The 25,166-nt window shown below is 37.9% G+C and overlaps 3 protein-coding genes across 3 annotated transcripts; 2 read left to right on the top strand and 1 right to left on the bottom strand.

Moving 5' to 3' along the window:
* Positions 1 to 712: 712 nt before the first annotated feature.
* On the bottom strand, positions 713 to 8,981 carry LOC145215541 (uncharacterized). The gene is made up of 10 exons (XM_080084243.1): positions 8,813 to 8,981; positions 7,893 to 8,755; positions 7,707 to 7,826; positions 7,388 to 7,570; positions 7,190 to 7,300; positions 6,931 to 7,089; positions 6,780 to 6,851; positions 3,073 to 3,093; positions 919 to 1,707; positions 713 to 747 (listed from the first exon to the last, which is right to left on the bottom strand). Coding segments are annotated over exons 1-10 (2,355 nt in total). The 5' UTR covers positions 8,815 to 8,981.
* A 1,540-nt stretch (positions 8,982 to 10,521) lies between these two features.
* LOC145214214 (structural maintenance of chromosomes protein 1A-like) lies at positions 10,522 to 23,655 on the top strand. Its single transcript, XM_080082704.1, has 22 exons — positions 10,522 to 10,709; positions 10,878 to 11,055; positions 11,598 to 11,721; positions 12,101 to 12,260; positions 12,367 to 12,524; positions 13,525 to 13,695; positions 13,906 to 14,064; positions 14,138 to 14,295; positions 14,520 to 14,688; positions 14,977 to 15,132; positions 15,324 to 15,544; positions 15,621 to 15,774; positions 16,238 to 16,279; positions 17,199 to 17,349; positions 18,467 to 18,600; positions 18,893 to 19,009; positions 19,086 to 19,192; positions 19,394 to 19,550; positions 19,926 to 20,050; positions 20,363 to 20,512; positions 21,187 to 21,303; positions 23,591 to 23,655. Exons 1-19 carry the CDS (start codon positions 10,601 to 10,603, stop codon positions 20,022 to 20,024), a joined length of 2,724 nt encoding a protein of 907 aa, XP_079938830.1. The 5' UTR covers positions 10,522 to 10,600; the 3' UTR covers positions 20,025 to 20,050; positions 20,363 to 20,512; positions 21,187 to 21,303; positions 23,591 to 23,655.
* Positions 20,332 to 24,730, top strand: LOC145215540 (sodium/potassium-transporting ATPase subunit alpha-2-like). The gene is made up of 6 exons (XM_080084242.1): positions 20,332 to 20,500; positions 23,591 to 23,745; positions 23,821 to 23,944; positions 24,027 to 24,172; positions 24,241 to 24,524; positions 24,611 to 24,730. The coding sequence occupies exons 1-5, from the start codon at positions 20,332 to 20,334 to the stop codon at positions 24,430 to 24,432; spliced, it is 786 nt and encodes a 261-aa protein (XP_079940368.1). The 3' UTR covers positions 24,433 to 24,524; positions 24,611 to 24,730.
* Positions 24,731 to 25,166: the final 436 nt, after the last annotated feature.

Genomic DNA, 25,166 nt, shown 5'->3' with positions numbered 1-25,166 from the left:
CTCAAATTTCGAGTCTTTTAACAATTTGCACAGTTATCGTCGGTATGCATGGCGGCTGTTGGAGGTTTAGATATTGCCCATCCACGACAATTTCTAATCCATTTCAATACAACATGTGCAATACCAGATGGCAGGGCGGGTAGCTGATCAGATGCGCAAAAATTTTGCCAAAAAGTCGGGACGATGGAAAGACATGCATGACTGGTGGCACGTGGTTCGCATTAACTGAACCCAAAGTATATATAAAACACAAGTAGTCCAAGCCATCGTTACGCGATAGAGCCACATGGACGCCATTTTGTGTCCAAATTAATACAGCGGGTTCAGGTAAAAAAACATAAATTGTGTGATTTTTACAAACTGGTGTGCTTTAACGCGAATTTAAAATGCTAAATCGAATAAAACTTTTGGGTTCTAACATTTGAGCGTGATACTGCAGGCTAAATGCAAATATTTTTTTTATATATTAGGTAGTATAAAAAATAAGCGGCAAATTTACATGAAAAAGGGCAATTTAGCTATTATTATTTTGAAATGTTAGAACCTGAAATTCTCATAAAACTAGGCCATCAGAGTCAGAATTTAAACGATGCTTAAAGTTTGCTGGTTGCAAACAAATTGCAGAGAGTCGTATTTCGGTTGACCTTTAACTTTCATTTTGAGGCAACCGAAATTTCAGTACATCACAAGTTTCAATGTATTCACTTGTACGTTAGAGATGTTGAAAGGGTTGCGAAATTTTAGAATCTGCCAAAATTATAATGATTGGTGATTATGAACAAGCCAACTGCAGATGATTTGGATTTTTCAACTGTATTTTCGAAGTTCAACGTTGGTTTATTCGATGCAGTGTAGTTATAACTACATAAGCCTTTCTTATAGTTATTCGAAATATTACAAACAAATTATGACACTCACTGTAATTTTTTGGGTGTTCGATGTGATGTTTTAGAAGCTTTGCTTTGTATATTTGCAAACCCCTCTCACTTCCTGCAGTATATTCTCCTCGTCGTTCCTCAGGTAAATCCTCCGCTGTTTTGTAAACTTCGATTGATTTTGTGAAATATTCGACTGCTTCTTTGAATCGTAAAGTTTTACCGCAAACAAAACCGAGTTTGTTCAACAAGTGACCGTAGATTGAATACTTTGAACTTTTATTCCCGAACTTTGTTTCCATAAGTTCAAGTCCAAGTTTTATTGTTGTTTTCTGCGATGCCCAATCCCCGATGTCACCTTGACTCCACTCAATGTGATGTAAACACCAAACCTCCTGTTCACATCGAATTTCTTCGTTTATTTGAAGGTCGCGGATTTGCTGAGTTATGTCATGCATCAGTGGTATCACGTGATAGCGCACGATTGCTCTGTTTCTCGACTTCGTAAATAAATCAGAAGAATTTTTCATCAAAAGTTTGATTGTATTTTGAATTTCCCACGCACACTTCGCTACACTTATCGCTACAGCGAAGTCGGGATTTTTCTTCACATAGAAATCTGCGGCAATGCTGGATAACAAAATGGCTTCCAAATATTTTCCTTCATTTCGATATTTTGTGGCTTCGGCTTTCAAGTCTTCTGCAGTGACCCCTAGTTGACTTTCAAATGACCTTGAAAGTTGTTGTTTTGTCGTTTTTGCTTCGTCATACTTTTTTGTTTTTAATAAATCAACATATTTTTGTACGAGTTGATTGAAGTCGTCACCTTCATCTAAAAACAAATCAAAGGGTTGTTTAACAAAAATAATGAAGTTTCGAACTAAAAAATTAAAAAAAAGATCAAACAAAAATTGGCTAGGTGGCGTAAAGAGCTAAATTATTAGATTAGGTGTCAAACAGGGGTAAGGTTAATAAGAGGCTGAAGTTAATTTTCAATCAGTTTTTTACAAGGGTTATCCCAAACCAAACAGCTTTAATTAACTGTCAGAGATTTAACAGTTATTTATTTAAGACATTTTTTATCATTATTTTCTGGTGTTTTGTTTTCTAAAATTGAATTGCAAAAACTTGATGTTATTGTTCTCCAACAAAGATTTTGTTTCGTCACAATGCTGTTATTATTATAGTTGAAAAGAACAATTCGATGTTTTTAGGCAAAACTGGAAGCTGCTTTCTCATATATTTACAATTTAAACAAACTGCATCTTATATAATGATTAACCACATACACCATTTGCGATACATGTATTGGATTTAAATTTGTCGACTAATTTTAAATGCGTTCCTATCTATACACCAGGGAGTCGAACCGCTTGTCATATGGGTTCGGGTTCAATATTTATTGTTTTAAGGTATTCGGATTTTTAAAAAACTTCATCATTTGACGAGGCTGTTGTTAAAAATATGCAACCACTAAATTACTGCATATCGCAGCAGAGTAGCAAAACCAACTTAAAATTTAACGGTCGCAGTGTATACACTTACGAACGAAATATAGTTAATTTGAAACGGCAATAAGTTGTTTGGTTTCCCATGAAAGTGCGATTATGCTTAAAACAAGGATCTTTTCCCAAAGCATGAAAACCGAAGAAAAATCATTAGGCCGATTGTGCTGAAAATTTAAACAACAAACAATAAGCAATATATCTAACAAAATTAAAAATTCTTATCGCTGTTGTCAAAATGTGCTAAAAACGAGACAACCTGGCGAAAATCCGCTAAAATAAAGGAAAGTGGAATTGAAAGTGAAAAATAAGTTGGGGCCGTCGCTACTTTATAGCTGATATTGGTTTTGGTTCGCTGTATGCAAAGTGTTGCCTAACCCCGCTCTAACGAAATGCCCGAAATGTGACAAACCCTTATTTGAAGACTATAGATTCTTTCTGTGGCAACAGTTTTGTCTGGTTGCGGCAAAAAGTCCTATTTTCATTAAAAAGAAAAAAAAATGACATTTTTCATCATAAGATTGGTCAACAAACTATTTGACACAAATAATACCCGATGTTTTACTTAAACGTGGAGTTAGCATTGAAACGGTTTTGTATAAAAAGTCTGCTTAAACCAGAAAGATTTGGTCGTCACATTTACAACAATGGCTTTCAAATGATCATTACGTGTTTGTTTTTGATTGGTTTACCTGCAGGTTGCTGTGGTGATGTGTTTTTTTTATATCGTTTTTATTCAAATTATAATCGCACTAGGCAAGACGTGCTAGTTGACCTGCAGTAACCTCTCAGGCATACAAAAGCAATTGAATAACAGTGATATTTTACAAACCGCTTTTAGATTCTTTTGTTTCGTTTTGTTTTTTAATTTCAGCAATCGTGTGACTTCAAACTGCTTCTGGCCATTTCCCAAAGCGCTTAAACACGGGTGTGTAATTAATCCAGTTCAATACTACATGTGCAATATCAGATGACAGGTCGGGTAGCTGATCAGAGGCGCAAAAATCTTGCCACAAAGTCGGGGCGAGAGGAAGGGAAGGACATGCATGACTGGTGACACGTGAGTCACATCAACCGAACCATGGAATACGGTTGCCATGACATCCTCCAAAAACAAAATACCGACTTGCATAGCGCTGCACTTAAGCTCAGGTGGCGACGGTAGTTTTGCAAAAAAAGGCCTTTAGAATCATAATTTAAAACGATGCTAAACGCTTATTGGTTCTGGCCAGGTCCTTTTGGGTTTCTAGCCGGTTTGAGGCCTGTGTTTCTACAAAAAAACTGACTTGATTTGGGCCAACCTTTACACTCTGTCAGTGTTTTATAGAAAAATCTACCTAACTAAGTAGCCAGTTGCTGGACCTGACCTAATGTCAAACAGCCGTAAAACGCCTTGTTCAGGACCAAGTGTCTATTGTGTTCGTTGTCTTGGTTTTTCCGGAGGCTTTAATGTATAGGCCTGTCAATCAAACTTTCGGGCCTATTATGCGAGATGTGTAAGTTGACTTGCAGTAAAATATTGCAGCCCGATGGAGTGATGTGACGTATCGACAACCATTGGTGTGGCTGATTGACCCAACAGCGTGGTGGTCGTTAGTCCGCTTTCAATTGTCAGTCTCAGAGTCAGAATGTTAACGATGGTCATAGTTGACTGGTTGTAAATAAGTTGCAGACAACTGAATTTTGGTTAACCTTAAACTTCCGTTGCGTTTAAATATATTCACTTGAACGTTAGAGAAGTTCCAAAGGTTGTTGCATAGTAAGAATAGGTCGTGCATTGTACCATTTTTATGTAAAAACCTGAAATGAATCTACCAAATTTATAATGATTGGTGTTACGGACAAATTCACGATATTTAAATATGATTTTTATGCTTCCTTTCCCAAGTGCAACCATGCGTTACGTCTATTCCCAAGTGCATTGTTCTTTGTTAGTTTTGGGTCCTAACTTTTATATGCGTCATGTGACTAAAACGTGCTTGGACTTAGCCACACCTTGTTCTAAAAGTGCAGTTTGTATGTTTTAGTGCAGTAATCTGTTAGAATCGACTTAGTTTAAATGTTTGTGTGTTAACCAAATGTCAGCAAGTTTACAAGTATGTTAATGTATAGCCATGTGAAGTGTTTCTAGTAACTTTTCGTTTGTTATTGTTGTTTGAATGTTTAGACGATAAAGCCAACACCATAATGTCAAACACCTAGGTACTGTGAACTTCAGAAATCTCAACTGCTCAACTGCTCAACTGCTCAACTGCTCAACTGCTCAACTGCTCAACTGCTCAACTGCTCAACTGCTCAACTGCTCAACTGCTCAACTGCTCAACTGCTCAACTGCTCAACTGCTCAACTGCTCAACTGCTCAACTGCTCAACTGCTCAACTGCTCAACTGCTCAACTGCTCAACTGCTCAACTGCTCAACTGCTCAACTGCTCAACTGCTCAACTGCTCAACTGCTCAACTGCTCAACTGCTCAACTGCTCAACTGCTCAACTGCTCAACTGCTCAACTGCTCAACTGCTCAACTGCTCAACTGCTCAACTGCTCAACTGCTCAACTGCTCAACTGCTCAACTGCTCAACTGCTCAACTGCTCAACTGCTCAACTGCTCAACTGCTCAACTGCTCAACTGCTCAACTGCTCAACTGCTCAACTGCTCAACTGCTCAACTGCTCAACTGCTCAACTGCTCAACTGCTCAACTGCTCAACTGCTCAACTGCTCAACTGCTCAACTGCTCAACTGCTCAACTGCTCAACTGCTCAACTGCTCAACTGCTCAACTGCTCAACTGCTCAACTGCTCAACTGCTCAACTGCTCAACTGCTCAACTGCTCAACTGCTCAACTGCTCAACTGCTCAACTGCTCAACTGCTCAACTGCTCAACTGCTCAACTGCTCAACTGCTCAACTGCTCAACTGCTCAACTGCTCAACTGCTCAACTGCTCAACTGCTCAACTGCTCAACTGCTCAACTGCTCAACTGCTCAACTGCTCAACTGCTCAACTGCTCAACTGCTCAACTGCTCAACTGCTCAACTGCTCAACTGCTCAACTGCTCAACTGCTCAACTGCTCAACTGCTTAACTGTCTCAATTTCCTCTATTCTGTATAGTCTTGACATCCACTGTGGCGCAATTCAGCTGTTTTGGATCTTGGATACGAACTGTATTTGTTGTCATTCGTGCACTGTTCTTGCACCTTCTTTGCCATAATATAACACTGAAAACCACAGTTTGTGCAGTCTAGAGGGCAGTTGTGAATTCCTGACTCATTGTACCTGATGATGGTACCAACGAAGACATTAGCCTAGGTTTGCCTAAAGTGAGCTTAGGCCGTGACTAGTCCTAAAATTTTGGACGTCACAATTGGTGATTATGAACCAGCTTGCTATAGAAAATTTGTCCATCAGCTTTCCGCAGTCTCACGATGGTTTATTCGATAAAGCGTACAGTCATAACTACACGCCTTTCTTTTTCGCAAGAATCACTTCGTTTTCCATGTATGTTAGATACGATTGTACACTGAGGACAAGCGTGACAACGCGCGAACTTTTCTAAATGAAGTGGCCACGACTGAAACTGGTTTCCAGTTAAAAACATCAAACCCAACAGGTTCGTTGTAAAATACCATCAATAAATTATGACACTCACTGTAAATTTTGTGGTGGAAAATTAGTCGTAATTCAAAGATACGTTGGTGTATCACTGTCATGTTCCGTTTTCATGGTTACGCAAAAGATTGAGACTGACTATCGGAAGTTCCTTAACAGCTAACGCTCGTGTACCCTGATCGGCAAAGAACCTTTCCTTTTAAATTTATTCACGTCCACCAAGCCCGCAGGCTGCATGTTTGACACTCCTGGTATAAGCGTTTAACATCCGCGTTGTGTCGTCCAAAAGAACTAAAGGTGTAAAAAAGCAATCAATATGACCTGCAGACTGAAAAAGTGAAAATTCGGTGGTGTAGCGATGTGTTTTGATACTTTTTGCAAACGTAGTTTATGTAAATATATGTCACGGTAAATTTGGTTTGCATAAGATGTTTGTGTTTTCCCGCGTTTATTCACAACAAAGTAGTCACGTGTCGAAATGTTATTGATGTTAGAACTCGAGTCTATGGTAAGTCGAAGATTTTTTATGGGTTAGGTTTTTGTTGATGTTTAAGACTGACACTTTATTCATTTGAAGTTGTTTGGTGGTTTTTAAAGGCTCACAGAAGAGATGATCCCTTTCTCTTGACCAAAATATTTAAAAAAAAAAACAAATCATTTTCTTCATCAATTAAAATACGAACACCGCGCAACGTGTGGTGTGTGCAAGCCCGAATCCGGAACGTTTTGGACTTATTGTTGCAACATAGGTTTCAAATTGTTATTGCCTACTTATTTGTGATTGGTTTACCTGCAGGTTGCTGTGGAGATGTGCTGGAATGGGGAATTTCTTTCAACAGGGTTCTTACAGGTCTTGTTTGATCTAAACACAACAAAAAACTTTAAAAACGTTTTTGTTCAACTTTGGAAACTTTTTTTACCAAGGTGCTGCGATCTGCTACCTGTGGAAATTTCACCTTGTTGAGAAGGAGATGATACTTGCTCTTGAGCGCCCCCTGTTGGTTCAAGCGCGTGTTGCTGTGGTGATTTGCTGGAATGGGAACTTTCCTCTGTAGATTCGATTGAGCGTTGAACTCCGGTACTTGCAGGATTGCTGGAATCTAAACACAAAGGCGCTCTTAGAATGAGCTTAAAACACGTTTGTGTTTATATTCCACTAGTTGGCGCAAACACAGTCCACTAGGTTACTAATTTTTTTACTCGGGCGCTGAGGTTGGGGGGTTTCCCTTGAAACTTCCTCAGTTGATGTTTTCGGTTGTGTGATTTCTATGGATGTATTGGCCCCCTTATTCTCTGTTCCTTCGGTGGAATCTAAAAATATAACACAAATTTATCGGTCACAATACAACTGTCAATATTATGTGGATAACTACAAGTTCAAGTCAATGTATCTCTTACCCGGCTGCTGTGACCTGCTACTGGTGGGAATTTCCCTTTGTTGAGAAGGAGGAGACTCTATGTGCTCTTGAGCGCCCCCTGATCGTTCACGCGCGTGTTGCTGTAGTGATTTGCTGGAATGGGAACTTTCCTCTGTAGATTCGGTGGAGCGTTGAAATCCGGTACTTGCAGAGTCGGTGGAACCTAAACACAAAGATGTTTGTGTTTATATTCCACTAGTTGGCGCTGAAATCAAAAAATTTAACACAAAATTATCGGCCACGATGCAACTATCAACATTATGTGAATAACTACAAGTTCAACTCAATGTATCTCATACCCGGCTGCTGTGATCTGCTACTGGTGGGAATTTCCCTTTGTTGAGAGGAACCTTGCTCTTGTGCGCCGGCTGGTGGTTCGGTAGGTGTTTCCATTGTGCGACTAGATGTAGTAGACGGTACTAAAAAGTAAAACAGTTTGTTTTCAAAGAATACTTTTGTTGGTGGTGTTTAATATGAAGGTTTACCCTCAAAACGACCAGTCCTTGGTGAGAAATAATGAAGCGGGACGCGTTGACTTTCGTTGATGGATGGTTGATTGATAACCATTTCCCTGGCAACACTTTCTACTTGAGAAAGTAGGTTTTCTGGGTTTTGCTTTTCCAACAGATTTTTTAATTCTTCTTTTATCTCAGTCATTGTGGGCCGTTTTGTGGGATCTTGATCCCAGCATCGCTTCATCAGTAGTTGGAGTTGCTCTGCAATTTCTCTGTCTTCACCGACCAAAGTTTGCATCCAATCCTGTATTTCTTGACAGTCCGGTCTTTTTCCGTTCTCGATTAGTCGTAACAGCTTTCTTCGTTGTTCGCCTTCCAGATGTGGATAAGGAGCTTCACGAGCAAGAGCCGAGAAAGTTATCATTCCGAAGGAATATACGTCATGTTTCGTCTTGGGTTTGGTGGCTGGGTCCTTCAGTTTTTCAGGCGCGGTGTAGTATGGAGTGTATTGAAGCCTTTCTTTCTTGGTTCGTGCCAAAGGATTCACAGTTGCCGAAGTACTGTGTGTTGCCAGTTCGGCGGAGCCAAAGTCGCCAACCTTGCATTGAAGCTTTTCAGTGAGCAAAATGTTTCCAGGTTTTAAGTCCTGATGAATTAAACGTTTGTCGGGCAAGTTGTGGCAGAAAGTTATTGCTGTTGCTATTTCGTGTAAAATGCGAACGCGCACAGCAAGGCCCAGTTCTTTGGATGTATCCATTAGTAAAGTTTCTAAATCTCCACCTTTGCAGTATTCCATCACAATTCCCATTGCAAAAGACCATTGGACGTAGCCGAAAATTCGAACGACATTTTTATGATCTGCTTTCAGCAAATGTTCCATTTCTTCTTGAAACCTTAAGAATATTTCGATAAATGTAGCTATTGTAGTTTTTGTATGTGACAAATCCTACATTTTCACAACCAGTGACTTTTTGTGCGTTGCGCCATCGACTGTAAATATTTTGATGGCAACCTCCTTCTTTAACTCATTGTGGTATCCGAATATAACATCCCCGAAACCTCCTGAACCGGCCTCAAACTTGTCAAGGTCACACGTGATGTCACGACAGTCCAATTTTCGTAGCTTTACGGAAACGAACAAATTATAAATCTTCAATATGTTTTACTTTACAAATAATTAAGCATAAATATAAACTTATCAGCCATCAAGGTATTTAGCCAACGATTCCCTATACTATAGGTTTGTTATAGTTGAATAATTCTCTGCATTATTATTACAATGTTCGCAAAATGCTAATAACACAACTAAAGGTGTAAATTATCACAGTTTTACTTACTTCGTTTGTTGAAGCCATTGTAAAAGTAATTACATGAAATGCCACTGAATATTTTCTCTACTTTTTTGCGCTATTGCTTTGCTGCAAACAACAAGAAACAGATTTTAATAAATCTTTCCTCTTGCACAAAATTCTGCCTGACAAATGATTTCTGTTACCGAGTGAAATCGTTGTCATCAGTTTATAAGTTCGACAAATTTATACTTAAACTCTTTCACCCAGCAGTCGTTTGCAACAACCTTGTCTGTGTATATTGCCGAATTCCCCACCTGATAATGTGCAGCATATTTCCTGGAGTGAGTCGTACAGCTCGCTTCAAAAGCTTTTCATCATTACGTCTCGCATTCACTTCCTATCGATAAAACAAAGATACAAAACCACTTTCCAAGCCCCCGAGGTTCCTGCTGGTATGACGCGTACACTCAAGACGCTTGTGCATTTGTGTGATTGCTTTTGGTTAACCTTCGTTTAAGTCGAGTGCTTGCTGCTTGGTGAGACAACAACACAGCAAAAAGATAAACCAAATAGACAGAAAATAAACTTTTCGCGGTAGAGACCGGTTTCAGATGGCAATAGCAGGTCTATCTCACGCCAAGCAACCGTAAAAAACGTTTGGACGTTGTTCCCCGACCCCGAAAAACATTTAGCTCCTATTTGCAACCGGTGACGTAAAGCCTGAAATTAACATTGTGTGGTCTTACATCTAACCTACAGAAGGTATTGCGCTGCAATAAAACGCTCATTATCAGTTGTATCTTTAGTGTACTAAGCATTTTTTTGTTTAAATGTCACAGAATCTTGTAAAATCCACTATGACAACATTTTCTCCCTGAACTCCACAGCTCTGGATTAGAAAAGTAAATTAAAATGGCGGCAAAATAATCTGATCGAGCGGAAAAGATAAAAACGGGTTGCTATTGTTTTTGATATTTTTGATATTAGTCATTTTGTGTGTGGCGTGCTGCAGATGCTTGTAAAACTGTTCTACGTTCTGCAAACCGAATTTAAAAACTCAATTATAATTACAAATTCCATTGCAGAAAGAAAAAATCCAGACCACTGCAGAATTTCCTGCACGTATAAAAACTGTTGTGGCGGAAATTTTGGATTGTTTTCAGAAGTTTGTAAAATATTTTTTTGTGATAAAATAAACTGTTTTAGTGACTAAAAAATAGTTTTAGTTTTTTTTATGTTTGCTACAGTTAAACAGAAATTCACAGGTTTAATTTTCAAACTATTCATATTAATCAAGTTTAAAGTTGCTATAGCAAACTATAGTTTGAGGTAAAACGTGTGATCGAAACTTTTTCTTGTACATGCAGAAGTCTTTAGATGGCAATGTCTTGAAGGGCTTCTTAACTGCTGAGTGCCTAATTTTGTTTGTAAAATATTGAAGAAATAATGAATGGATATTTGGAAAGCATTGAGGTGGAAAACTTCAAGTCTTACCGCGGAAAAATTTTGATCCCTTTTAAGCGATTTACTGCAATTATTGGACCAAATGGATCAGGTAATTTCCTAACAAATTTGATCTTGTCGTGTTCTGCAGACTGGTTTATTCTCTGACATATTTTTGCTTTTAGTTTGATTTGCAGTCTGGCTACAGTGTGTTGTAAATATCAATTTCTGAACTGATAGAGTTGCTTTGTAAACAATAAATGGTTGATTTTATTTTTAGGAAAGTCAAATCTTATGGATGCAATTAGTTTTGTTCTTGGGGAGAAAACGAGTTCCCTTCGAGTGAAGAAACTTTCCGATTTAATCCATGGAGCTCCAATCGGACGACCAGTCGCAAATCGTGCAAGAGTTTCAGCAACTTACTGCAACGAAAATGGAGAAAAAACTGAATTTTCAAGGTAGAAACAACAAATTGCATACCTAAACTGAATATGCAAAAACAAAAACTAAACCAAATGATATTTCTCCTGGTATAATGTCACATCTTCTTATTGTTGCCCTATTTCATGATTTTCATTTATAAACAACTAATAATGACATGAATTATTTGTTGGAATAAAATAACTAGTGATGGGACGATACCAGATTTTGAAGCGAGTATCGATACTGAGTACGAGTACCACATGTATATACCTTCGATACCGATTACCGAGTACTTAAGTGTAGTGTTGTACTTAGTTGTATATCACTGGCTAATTTTTTCCCGATTTTGTGGCAAATATTGCAGAACGTTGCCCGTTTTCTTATGGTGTAAACCGGCCTTTGGTATCGAACGTTGGTATTGAAAACTGGGATAAAATATTTCAATACCTAGTATGAGTATCGATACCACTGAAATCGTTCGATAGTACCGAGTACTGGGTGTCCGTCCAATCACTAAACTTAACTGGGTTTTCTTCAAAATTGTATCAATTAAGTTCAACCATCTAATCTTGTTTAGAATCATTAAGGGTTCCTCGGCAGAACACAGAGTAAATGACAAAGTTGTATCTCATGCTGATTACAACAAAGAAATGGAAAAGATTAATATTTTTATCAAAGTCAAAAACTTTCTTGTCTTTCAAGTAAGTTTGTTTGTAAAAAATGATTCTGTTAAACTTTTGTGGTTTATATAGTTGAATTGTTTTTTGATTGATTTTATTTTTATGTGAAGAACATTAAACCGATGTCAGCGAAGTAATGTTTATGCTGCGGTCCAGATTCATTACACGAATTACTTTTCTGTTGGTTTGTCAGGCTAAATAGTGTCACAATTTAAACTTTGCAAACTTAAAGACAGACTGCAATAAAGCTATTATTGACTTCAATGTAAATTAACTGATGAATTGAATTGCAGTTGTTTTATTTTCTTACAAATCAGCTACTTGTTTTATTTTTGTACCAAAAAATGTAGTTTAACTTTAAGAGATGATGTAGTAATAGTGATACAATTTTAATTACCAGGGTCAAGTTGGCTCGATAGCAATGAAGAATCCAAAAGAACGGACCCAACTTTTTGAGGAAATCAGTGGTTCAGGAGAGTTTAAAGAGGATTATGATAAAGCCAAAGTAGAAATGACCAAAGCAGAGCAAGACACAGAATATTCATTTCACAAGAAAAAAGGTGAAATGCTTTTTCTGTGGAAAATTTGACTTTTTGCTGGACTTTAGTTGGTAAAGATGTGGTTTGTGTTTGAGTTAATGTCGCTTACTTTGTAGTTTTGTTGCAGGGATCGCTGCCGAGCGAAAAGAGGCGAAACAGGAGAAAGACGAAGCGGAGAAATACAGAAAACTTCACGACGATCATTCCCTGGCAAAACTTCAACTAATGTTGTTTAAACTTTTTTACAATGAGAGAGAAATGGAAGCGATACATGAAGAAACTGACGTTAGTTGAGACTTGCGTTGAAAACAAAAAAGTTGCATACATAGACTCATATATTAACATGTTCGGTGCAGCCAGCAATCAGCCAAACATGCGTTCAATGCCGGCTTTTGTTAATTGTTTCAATTATTGTGCACAATTCTCTTGTCTGCTGCAAGGCCTCAACAGCATCAATGACAATTACAATGGAAATAATGTTACAACTTACGCTCCATAATTTGCTACTATAACTTATGCACAATATTTGGTTTAAACTAGTGATGCACCGAAGTTTCGGTTGGCCGAAATATTTCGGCCGAATCCGCTGTTTTCCAATGTTTCGGTTTCGGCCCGAACTTTTTTGAAAATTCGGCCGAAACCGAACTTTTTAATTGCACGGAATTAAGGCCTTAAATTTCATTTACGCCCATACGAAACATCATTAATTAACTATTTGTTGTATCTATGAAATACCAGCCACAGTGTCTGCAAAATAATAGATATTTAGCAAAGTTTACCCAGTGTGAAAGTGATTTTAGTTTGTCAAAATTGAGTTCACTCGCATCAACAACACAAGGTTCACTTGAAACCATCCAAAAAACGGGAATTTTCGGTTTCGGCCCGAACCTTTTTAGGCGGGTTCGGTGCATCACTAGTTTAAACCTTTGCTAACAATTATATATACAGTATAACCTCAAGCATTTGTTAGAAAAGTCACTTTTGTTACATTATAATGATACAAGACCCAATTCGTCAAGTTTAACGCCACCAATTGTTGCCCCATACCCGCACTGATAACACATTAATGGCATAGGCTGTTTGGCTTTGATGTACATTAACAGACAGCTGCATTTTTTATCAAAACTCGAACTCTAAGCAAAACATATTTTCACAGAGATTTATATCAACTAGACTAAAAGTGTTAACTGTTTTTGTAACATTTCTTCAAAACCTATTTTTATACAGTTTTATCTCCACTTGCAGTACTGGGTAAATGTTAGTTTAATAAAATTTGTTTTGACAGACGAAGAACCGCGACATAAAACATCACCTCAAGAAGCGGGAAAAAATTGACGAAGAGGTGAAGAAACGAAAACAAGAGCAAGGAAAATTTCTTCGGGAATTATCTGCTTTCGACAAAAAGATTCAAGAAAAAGAAACTGAATTAAACAAGAAAAGACCTCTGTATATTAAAGTGAGATATCAAATAGCTTTTTGTAATCAGTTGATTAAAATAATGTTGTCTATTTTCATGCAAGTTTGCCATACAAGATGCTTTTTACCAAAGAATAAAATACCACCTTTATGTGTGCAGAAATAATCACATGACAGACCATGGCAAAAACTATTGTGCTTTACATCAAGTTAAACTCCAAATAAACATCTTCAAAGTATTTTTTTGCAGGCAAAGGAAAACACAAACTTTGTAATGAAGAAATTAGAATCAGCCAAAAAATCTCTTCGAACTGCTGAAAATCGCCACGAAAGCCACATGCATGTTATTAAGGATTTGGAAAATCAACTTTCTGAAATTGAGCAGAAGCGACAGGAGTTTGACGGACAGGTGCAAATAAGAAAGATAAGAACTTCTCATAATTTAGCATTGATCTGTTTATAAACACAAATATATCCGCTAGGTGGAGATGGAGAGTCAAGGTGAAGGTCGTGATCTTGAACTTGAGGAGTCACAGATTCGTGAATACAACCACCTGAAGGAGGAAGCAGCAAAACGATCGACTGCGATCAATACAGAGATTGAAACACTTCAACGAGAACAACAGAGTGACCAGGAAAAGTAAGTTGAGTGTTGGGATCATATAAGGCCTAAAATATACAAAGGACAAGCTTCACAAATGTGGATAAGTTTGTCAGCAAACTGACTTAATGTTTACATAAAAATATTGAATACGAACAAGTGAAACCAAACTATTTTGTGTTTGTCAAATATTTCCTATTTGTTATGGCTTGTTGCACAAAATAAATGGTCGTATCAGTTATTTCTTTCTTTGCCTGTATTAGGTTGGATGCTGAACGACGTAAGAAAAGCGAACTTTGGTCTCAACAACGACAAAAACAAAAGGAATTAGAAGAGGCATCAGCTCGTGCTGAGAAATTAAGGGATTACATCGAAACAAGCCGAAAAACTTTGCAGGAACATAAACAACTTAAACAACAGCTTGAAAATCAGGTGAGTTGTTGTAACACCTCAACATTATCAACATGGTGTTATTGTCAAAATTAATATGACCACGGTATGTTTGTCAGTTTGATATTTAGCTTGGTGAATAGAAATATTAGAGTTATGACTAACAATCTGTTGAGCTAAACAGGGACTTGCTTGTATACAGATGCCATTGCTGGTTTGGTGGACTGTGGTTTAACACAGCTCCTAATCACTGCAGATATAAACCAGAACTACAAAGTGAAAAGCAACATTGTGGACATTAGTTAACAAACAATCTTTTTTCGTCTCCAGGTTCAAAGTTCGTTTGAGCGAATTCGTGAAATCAACATTGAACTTGAAGAGGTGATGAGAAAACAGGGCGATGCAAAAGTGGATCGGACCGAAAGTTCCAGACAGAAACGAAGATTGGAATTACTTGAAACACTCAGGAGACTGTTTCCTGGTGTGGTGAGTAATGATAGTTTACATTTTGTCATTTAACGATGTTTGTAATAAATTTATGCACAATTTTTTTCACCCCTTAAATTTATGATTTTTGCGTTTAGTTTCCACAAATCAAATTGACTTATCTCTTACAAACCTGGTCATGGTTCATTGCTTCAAGATAGCTTGCGAATCAACTTTGCTTATTGTTGCAGTACGGTCGAGTTTTGGATTTGTGTGAACCGGTGCATAACCGATACAAGATCGCAATCACCAAAGTTCTGGGCAAGTACATGTACGCGATCGTGTGCGATACGGAGAAAACTGCTCGAGATTGTATCCAGTATATGAAGGAACAGTGCGCTGAGCCGGAGACATTTCTTCCGCTGGATTATATCGATGCAAAACCAATTAATGACCAACTGAGAGAAATTAGGTGAGTGACAACTTATGACTTATGTAAATATTAGGGATGGGCTGACAACTGTGATTTTGTTGCTTAACTTTTGCAGGGAGCCGCGTGGAGTAAAACTTGTGATTGATGTAATCAAGTACGAACTCCCAGCTATCAAGCGAGCGTTGCAGTTTACTTGCGGGAATTCACTGGTTTGTGAAAATGCCGATGATGCACGAAGGGTTGCGTTCGGTCAAGTGCAACGACACAAGGTTTGTAGTGAAAAGTAGTGATGCACCAAACCTGACTAAAAAGGTTCGGGCCGAAACCAAGAAAGGCCAACCAAAGCATCACTAGTAAAAACATGTTTTACAACTTGTTTGTCATAATGTGTTTGTAAATTGCCTTGAGTCTAATAAAATAATAAGATTAAATTCAATTATGTTCAAGGGGGTGAATTTTTAGATCTCATTGATATGTATTGTGTTTTTCTACTTGTTTGTCATAATGTGTTGTAAATTACCTTGGATCATTTAAAATAATAAGGTTGCATTCATTTTAATATGGCTTTCTTATCAATATTATTGATATGTATATAAATTTTTTAGGGGCTTATGTAAATTTTCAGATCTTTTTTTAATGTGTTGTGTTTTGCAACCATAGCAGAGTGATATAGGTTTGCAAACTCAACAGATTCTTGTTTTTCTTTTGGTTAAACTTTAAGTTTCTATACAGGATAGCTTTGGTCGTCAGGACGGTGTTGCAAAACGAAACCAGGTTACGGTTGCTATGGTGTGCTTATTGCATGGCAACTAACATAATTTTGTGTGGCTTAATGAACATCATAACATTTTAGTGATTGGCTTGCAGTAGTTATGTACCTAACTGTTATTCGTGCATGAAGAAATATGCATGGTGTTTTTCATCTGTGTAAACCAGATTAGTTTTGGGTCATGGGAAATAACTCACATCCAAGTTTTTTGGACATACAACTCAACGATTTAATGGTAGCTTTGTTTATGTTTAGTGACGTGTTCGTAATTTGTGCTGAAATCGTAGCAATCAGTGCCAAAAACTAAAAATATAACAAATAAGCTGGTAGTCCACCTGTAAACTTTGTACCAATTTGGCTGTTGCTTGCTTGTGATATGATTTTACTCTACACACATACAATTTGTAATTCGTTTTTGCTAGAATTTCATTTTGTGACACAATTGTTGACGAGCATGGCATAATACAATATCTTATTTTACCAAAAGCCCCTGCACTAATCACAATCAAGCATTAAACTAACATTTTTTAATATTTTAGCTGTTTGGCCTGCAAAGTGTTCATACTTTACTTTAACTTGTTCATGTGTTGTAACCAGTTTCGAAACTTTGCTTTCAACGAAGTCTGTAGTAGCTTTATCATCCAAGCTTTTCATCTGTTGTAATCTTTGCATGCTTAACACGAGTGTTGTAACATTGTTTGTGAAAAATATATCAACTCTTTGGACGCACTATTTATGGATTTGTTCATAAGTTAAATGGTAAAAATAACGGCCCAAATAGACCTAAAAAGCGACATGCTTTATAGTTCAAACGTTTCGGCAAATGCTCATGCCATCACCAGTATTTGAAATATGAAGCATGACGCTTTTTACATCTATTTGGGCTGTCATTTTCACTATTAAATAACCACTTTTGCTGTACAGGCTGTAGCGTTGGATGGGACTTTGTTTCAAAAATCTGGTGTGATTTCTGGTGGAGCAACTGATTTGAAGAAGAAAGCCCAAAAGTGGGACGAGAAGGTTTTGGATCATTTGCAATCGAGGAAAGAAAAGCTGACGGAGGAACTTAAGCAAGGTGGGTTGGGTGCAATGTTTGTTGGGAAACCGTAGTGATGGGTTGATACCAGATATTAAAGCGAGTATCGGGTACGAGTATGAGTACCATGTGTGTTGCGACCTATTGCCTAAGAACCTATTCGATTAGAGTGAGCTAACCAGGCTGACAACAGATATTACAAATTCTCAATGCAAATAGATCACACGTGAGTTCTTATTTTATCGCTGTAATGAGTCTGATCTCAAAACACCTCTGTAACAAGGCACAACTGCTTTCTGATTACTATAGGATGTATTTACAAGATATTAATTCGGTATTAGATCTGACACATGTTAGATATGGATAGGATACGAGAGGAATACGACATTACAAGAACTGCCTTTGAGCAGCAAGGCCTTAGGTTATATACACCAGAAGAGCCTTTTGCAAGATTTACAGAAATATCAGTGCAGCGAGCGGGTTTTCAATTACGAGATTGAATAGACCGCATTGTAAGACCGTTACAGAACCCATAGCTAAAACATTCCGATTGCAATGGCGCACGTGACTAAATGTGAACCCAACTGCTGTGACGTCATCAAAATGTCACTTTGGCACAAATGTCTTGTTACGAGACGTAACAATGTGTATACCTTTGATACCAAGTACAAGTACCACATGTATAATACCACATGGGTACTTAAATATAGTGTTGTACTTAGTTGTATATCAGTGGCTAATTTGTGTGCCATGGTCGGGGTACAGGCGTGCGCACACACATATGCAGAAACTTGTAGAAAAATGTGATCTCCACACGATAGCAAAATAAATATACATAACTTGTCCATATTCTTATTGTGTAAACTTGTGTTTTATTTGTTTTACAAAAACAAATGCATTTCGCTTTTATAACATCAGTATGTGTGTGCAAACAATATAAAAAGTAGGACAAACCCATTAAATAACAGCAAAAAATGCAAAAATGTATTTACCGTATAGGGTGTCAAAACGTCGGAATAAAATACATTTGACAGATGAGCTCTAGAAACTTTCTTTTATGCCTGGCAGCAAAAGCTTACATATGGATGTATTAGTTTTCACGCTGAATTTTCTTACTCGGCACCTTTTAATCAAGTTTTGTTTGAAAAACATGCAGAAATGAAGAAGAAACGAAAGGAAGCCGACTTGAAAAATGTGATAAGTCAGATAACTGGACTGGAAAGTCGGATAAAATACACCCAGAATGATTTGGACAACACTGAGAAGAGAAGCATGAAAGACCACGATGAGGTGATTGTTTTGGCTTGTGAGAATAAAGTGTTGGTTGATAAAAGACAGTTGAGTCTGCAATGTGTAGAGCTTAATCTTGAAGTTGTGTTTGTCAATCCCAAAACACTGCAAGTTAAATAGTGTTTCTTTTTCCTTCTATTTATAACATGGTAGTTACTAATTTTTCCAAAATGAGCCAAAAAGTTGTAAATGTTACAAATTGGCTGAAAACGATTTTTGTGTGTGTGTTTTAAAGAAAGAAAGAAGGCTGCATAAAAAATAACTAAAACCTGACAATGAATGTTATTTTTAGAAAATTGTTGAATTAGAACAAGTCCTTCAAAATTTTGAGCCAAGATTTATGGAAATTGAGGAACGGATTCGATCGAGAGAGGGAGAAATCGGACATTATAAGTTGTCTATGAACGAGGTCAACATATTTGAGAAATTTGCTGATTTTTATAAAACTTTTTTCTGTGGATTGAAGCATGACACATGAATTTCAGGTTGAGGATGACGTTTTCCGTACTTTCTGTGTCCAAATTGGAGTTCCAAATATTCGAGTTTATGAGGAGAGAGAGCTGAGAAGACAACAGGAGACGCTCAAGAAAAGGTGACAGGGTCGTTGTACCCAAAAACTTGTTTGTTATAATTTATCCCAAGTGTCAGAAATCTTTCCTAAAATCACAATTAAACCATTTTTGGTTGTATTTAAATCACATTTTGGCATTAGGGTTTTTATACTGTAAGAAACCGTTGTGTTGTGTTTATAATCTTTATGTTCATGATCAAATAAAGTTGGATTTTTTTGCAGATTGGAGTTTGACAACCAGAAGTCACGCTTGACTAACCAGCTTGAGTACGAGAATTCGTTGGATACTTTTCAAAACGTGATGAAATGGCGGGAAATGATTGGAAATGACGAGAAAAATATCGAGAACCACAAGAGGGAGGAAAAGAGAACAATGAAGGTTTGAGCATAGAAATCACATCAACCCAGTTTTGGAAAAATTGTTGGTCTGTTGCTCAGAGTTGTAAAGGGGCCTGAAATTGGACAACAAAGCAAGACAACAAACACAATAGACAATTGGTCTCGAACAAGGCGGCTGTTTGACATTAGGTCTGGTTTAGCAACTGGCTTCTTAGCTACTTAAATTTATTCAAATAAATACTGACACACAGAGTGTAAAGTCAGACCCGAATCAAGTCCGTTTTTTGAAGAAACCCAAGCCCGGAACTCGGCCCCGAAAAGCCTGGGCCAACTTAACTTTGGTGTTTGCTGTTGATGTGTTTGCATTTTCATTGCTTATTCTTTTGTTTTAATATTTGTGACAAAAACTTTTTAGTTGATCCAAGAAACAGAAGATGAACTTCAAAATTTGAAATCTCAAAAGATTGAGAAAAACACGAAAGCGACAAGAAATGTGCGGAAATTGAGGATTTAAGGAAGGATTTGGGCAAAGTTGCAAAGGTACATGACACATATGCCTGTTTTTCAGTGGGGATTTGTCATCTTTGTTTTATTTCTATAGAATTTACAAAAATTTGTAATGAAAACATCAAATGATGACGTTGTTTTGTTAATATTTTGTCACTTGCTTGGAAATTTAATTCTAAATTGTTAACCATTTATGTTTAGCCCAAGTTGAAAGTTATTAAGTATTTAGTTGAATTGTGTGTAAAACATAAGCACTAACTTTCACCAGTTGTATGGAAAACCACTTGTTACAAAGTTTTTAACAGATCCAAATCATGATAATTTTGACATGTCTTGTGTTTAAAGGAATTAAGCCAGTATCAGAAGCTAATCACTGCTCAAGAGTTGAAGCTGGAACAGAAGAAGGAAACTCGTCATTCCCTGCTTCAGCAGTGCAAGATGGACGACATCCCTTTGCCCTTGAAGAAAGGCTCAATGACAGAAGTTGACCCCTCTGTAAGTCATCACCTAAAATGAGTGGTGGGGTTCACTCAGGTCACACTGGTTCTATAGAACCGTCTCACAAAATTTTATGAGATCACCGAACAAGTTAGCATTACTGGTTACTGTCAATGGACTTTTGCATCTTATCTAATACACAGAGTTTTAAAATCTGGTTGTAAAGTATGAATCGAATACACACCTCCATGTAACAGAACTGGCTGAAAAACATGACTTTTGTGATAGAATCGGCTGACAAATATAACTTTTGTAACAGAACCGGCTGACAAATACGACTTTCGTGATAAAACCGGCTGAAAAATATTACTTTTTTGATAGATCCGGCTGACAAATATGACTTTTGTGATAGAACCGGCTGACAAATATGACTTTTGTGATAAAACCGGCTGAAAAATATTACTGTTTTGATAGATCCGGCTGACAAATATGACTTTTGTGATAGAACCGGCTGACAAATATGACTTTTGTAACAGAACCGGCTGACAAATATGACTTTTGTAACTGAACCGGCTGACAAATATGACTTTTGTAACAGAACCGGCTGACAAATACGACTTTTGTGATAGAAGCGGTTGACAGAGAATTTGAATCCCACCACTGATCTCCTACCCCTGTCTGATATAAGTTCTCCTGCTGGTTCGGTTTAATGTTTGTTTTTTTCGTGACAGGATTTAGCCTCGGAGCAGTCGTGTATGGGAGTTTCAAGTTTGCAGCACACTAGCGCCATCTATGAGTGAGAAGCACAACTTGAAATCGAATACAAAAAACTTCAGCATGATTTGAAGGTAAATATTTGATTGATGAAAAACAAATCAATAAAACAAACATTATTACCTCATTTCTGGTAGATCGGTCTTTTGTTTAATTGCATCAGTGCGTTTTCCCCCAAAATCGTGGGTCGGGATCCCAAGTGGGATGGGAAAGGGTAAATATGTGGGGTAACAAACAAGTCATGGGTCATTGAGGTTAATATTGTTGATGTCGCCTTCCAAACTATGTTTTGCCGAATTATATAAGATGTTCGGTGGCAATTTGGTCTAAAAAGCTTCTTACAACATTCGTGGGCAAAAATTCTTGTTTTTTTGAAATTTTGGGAGGTGGCAGATGATGAAAAATTTTGGAAAAGTTATGATTTAGTGCAGGGGTGTGCAACCTTTGTTGCTGTGGGGCCAAATACAAATGTCATGATTAGATTGCGGGCTGCACCTTAATATAACATGAGATGATTTTACTTTGTTTCTTACCAAATATGCTACAAGTATAATTATGGGTCCCCTTCCCTGAAGGGGATACATATTGATTTTACTAAAATTGTTTGTTTTTTTTCTTCTTTTTTTTCTCCCCCAAAGTTTGTCCGACTCGTTTTTCCATGAAATGTTTGATGGATTTCGATGACATTTACACAGATGGTAGATATAGTTATGTAGATGTGCATCCCACTTTGTTTGTGTTGATAACCCCAGTATTTACCCCGCTATCCCCCTTTTACCCCAAAGTTTGTCCGACTTGTTTGCCATCAAATGTTTAATGAATTTAGAGGAAACTTACACAGATGGTAGATATAGTTATGTAGATGTGCATCCCACTTTGTTTGTGTTGATAACCCCAGTATTTACCCCGCTAGCCCCCTTTTACCCCAAAGTTTGTCCGACTTGTTTGCCATCAAATGTTTAATGAATTTAGAGGAAACTTACACAGATGGTAGATATAGTTATGTAGATGTTCATCCCACTTTGTTTGTGTTTATAACCCCAGTATTTACCCTGTTAACCCCTTAAAATGGGTGAGGTTTTAAACAGTGTCGGAATGGGCTGAAATTTGGAGAGCTTGAAGAAGAGGCCATTTATAGGTGTTGATTGTTGTGTTCAACCCTGTAGCCCCAACATTCACCCCACTAGCCCCCAAAGTGTAAAACGTATTTGTATGTTATTGGGCAGCACAAACGAAAGATTTCTGTGACCGAATAGTGTTACAAGGGCAACCAGTTGTGTGTTACTTGTGTTTGTGGGCTGCTTGTTGGATGTTTTTGTGGCATGGCAGTTAGGGGGTTGTTAACAGCCCTATGTAGTCAGAAGCATTAATGGTTGTTGCTCAAAACACCTCTAGTGGTCAAACCTTTAAACATTGGCGGATTGGGCTCAAACTTTCTTATGGTAATCTCTTGAAATGCATTATTTTTAACTTTGCATGTGTGGGGACCGATGAGTTTCTGCCTGCAGAAACAACTAAGGTTATGAAAGACGCTGGATAATGTGGGACCCAATATAAAATAAGCAGAGGAAATATATGAATGTTTTAAAATAGGTTATAGTGTATAGCAGGGCTACTCAATTAGTTTTGCCAAGGGTCCAGATGGAAAAGGTAAGAATTACTAAAGGTGCGGACACTTCTGTCGAAAATGGAAATGCAATAGATCTTAGCCGGTGTGGGTTATAGCTAATGGAGAGAATCGCGGTCCAAGATTAAAGCTTGAATGGGGCACTAAACATGAATTTACTTCTTGCGAGAGCATATTGGCACAACGCCATACAGAATACATTTTATCTGGATTTGCAGAACTGCTTTACAAGGTAATGATTTAAATTCAGTTTATTACATCACAAACACAATTGTGCGCAAACAATCATCAATTGTATAGTGGAATAATCGAACCATTTTTTCGTCACGGTTGGACAATCTGAGCTCATATGAGATTTTGGAAACACTTTACACTCCTTAAAAATAGCAATGTTCAAGTAATTAACACACAAATGATATATGTATATAACTGTTGCCGAAATCAAAAGAGCGTTGAGGTCCACATTTAACACCCCAAAGGGCCGGATTTGGCCCGCGAGCCGCTATTTGAGTAGCCCTGGTGTATAGGCAATGACAAAACGTGCTAAGCCACCCTTCTAGTTCGTATTTGATTCTAGCCACATTTTGCCAGATCGCAGATACTAGCATCAGGCGCATTAATCTGCTCAAAAATATGTAACAATTGGATTCGTTTGCCAGTACATTTGAAATACAAGCGTCTTTGCGGTCCGCACAAGCTTTATTCAAGGGCTTTCAAAACTTAATTTTATGCAGGTCGTTTGATCTTCGACAACTTGAAGAAGTCGATCGCTTACACCTTGACCTCGAACATCCCTGAGATCACCCCCTTCCTCCTCTTCATCATGGCAAACGTTCCTCTTCCCCTCGGAACGGTCACCATCCTCTGCATCGATCTCGGAACCGATCTGGTCAGTTTGTGAGCTGCAATCGGAGCATTATGACATCACAGACTTTTAACACAGGTTTTTAATTTAAATCTTTAGCTTCCCGCCATTTCGCTCGCGTACGAACAAGCCGAGAGTGACATCATGAAACGTCAACCACGTGACCCAGTGAGGGACCGATTGGTGAACGAGCGGCTGATTTCGCTCGCCTACGGACAAATCGGTTAGTTGTTGCTTGAAATGTTGAGATTGGGATTAGCCCAGGTCACGCATCAGCTGGTTTTCACACCGTGATACTTTCATAGGAATGATCCAGGCGTTGGCCGGTTTCGTGAACTACTTTGTGATCTTGATGATGAACGGATTCAAACCGGATCTTCTTCTTGGACTCCGTGTTCCGTGGGACGACAGATCGCTTGATAACTTGGAAGATTCATACGGAGCGGAATGGGTGAGTGACCAACATGGAAATAATATGTCGCAGTTGTATGATTTCTATGGAAATTGTTCTTTTTTCAGACGTTATGTGGTACCTTACCACTAGTTTCTTACATCCAACATGTATTTTGTCCCACTGAAAAATCCAACAAGTTTATGACATTTGTGCAGGAACAAGGTATTGATAGCTGGTTTGTTCGAGGAGACAGCTTTGGCCACTTTCCTCTCCTACTGTCCCGGTATGGACGCCGCCCTGCGTATGTACCCGCTTGAGTGGGAGTGGTGGCTCGTGCCGATGCCTTTCTCTCTCATCATCTGGATTTACGATGAAACTCGAAAGTATCTGATTCGCCGATACCCAGGAGGTGTGTATTCGATTCAACCAATCACAACGCGACGTTTTTGCGCTCTTATAGATTTGCATTCACTGAACAAACTTTATTTTTTACAGGTTGGGCTGAGAGCGAGACTTATTATTAACGTCACAATGGAAACTTGGTGCTTACTCATGGTACGTCACACACACAGTGCGCGATTACTCAGCAAATATTTTAATTGAACAGTTTGTCGAAGGTTGAGGTTTCTTGCTGGGCGGGAGGTTGCTTGTTGTGGAATCAACTTTTTCGGATTCTTACTGGAATGTTTTTAAGTTAAACCTGCAAACTGTTACTTATTGTCGCCCGAATATTTCACTAACCGGTTGCCAAACTAAAAAGTTGATATGTTTGCGAAAATACAATAAAACAACAAATCATGCACGTTTTTAAAATATCAAGCTTGTATTTGTGTCCTTGAAGACCTACACATATTTGCGGGAATTACAGACCTCCAAATTCATGTTCTTACAGTGGCCAGTTTTTAAATGCTTTCCTACAATTGGGAAATAAAATTTGGTGCAAATAAAATCAGAATCTCTTGCTCTTGATAGTGAGGTTCGGTCGCCTGGAAATATTCTTCTAAAAAGCGGGAAAGCAATGATCGTAAATAAAAAAATATATTGAAGCTTA

This window comes from Phallusia mammillata, chromosome 2, assembly GCF_965637545.1.
Source record: "Phallusia mammillata chromosome 2, kaPhaMamm4.hap1.1, whole genome shotgun sequence".
Taxonomy (NCBI): domain Eukaryota; kingdom Metazoa; phylum Chordata; class Ascidiacea; order Phlebobranchia; family Ascidiidae; genus Phallusia; species Phallusia mammillata.
The sequence above is the reverse complement of the archived record's forward strand: the minus strand, read 5'-3'. Positions and strand labels throughout refer to the sequence as shown.

Coding starts and splice junctions, on each gene's coding strand:
- LOC145215540 (XM_080084242.1), top strand. CDS start 20,332: ATGATAATTTTGACATGTCTTGTGTTTAAAGGAATTAAGCCAGTATCA. Junction 23,945..24,026: donor GCTCGCCTACGGACAAATCG/GTTAGTTGTTGC, acceptor ATACTTTCATAG/GAATGATCCAGGCGTTGGCC. Junction 24,173..24,240: donor ATTCATACGGAGCGGAATGG/GTGAGTGACCAA, acceptor TTCTTTTTTCAG/ACGTTATGTGGTACCTTACC.
- LOC145214214 (XM_080082704.1), top strand. CDS start 10,601: ATGAATGGATATTTGGAAAGCATTGAGGTGGAAAACTTCAAGTCTTAC. Junction 17,350..18,466: donor GACGGAGGAACTTAAGCAAG/GTGGGTTGGGTG, acceptor AAAAACATGCAG/AAATGAAGAAGAAACGAAAG. Junction 19,010..19,085: donor ATAAGTTGTCTATGAACGAG/GTCAACATATTT, acceptor CATGAATTTCAG/GTTGAGGATGACGTTTTCCG.
- LOC145215541 (XM_080084243.1), bottom strand. Junction 7,571..7,706: donor TAGCAGATCACAGCAGCCGG/GTATGAGATACA, acceptor CTTTGTGTTTAG/GTTCCACCGACTCTGCAAGT. Junction 1,708..3,072: donor ATCACCACAGCAACCTGCAG/GTAAACCAATCA, acceptor ATTTGTTTTTAG/ATGAAGGTGACGACTTCAAT.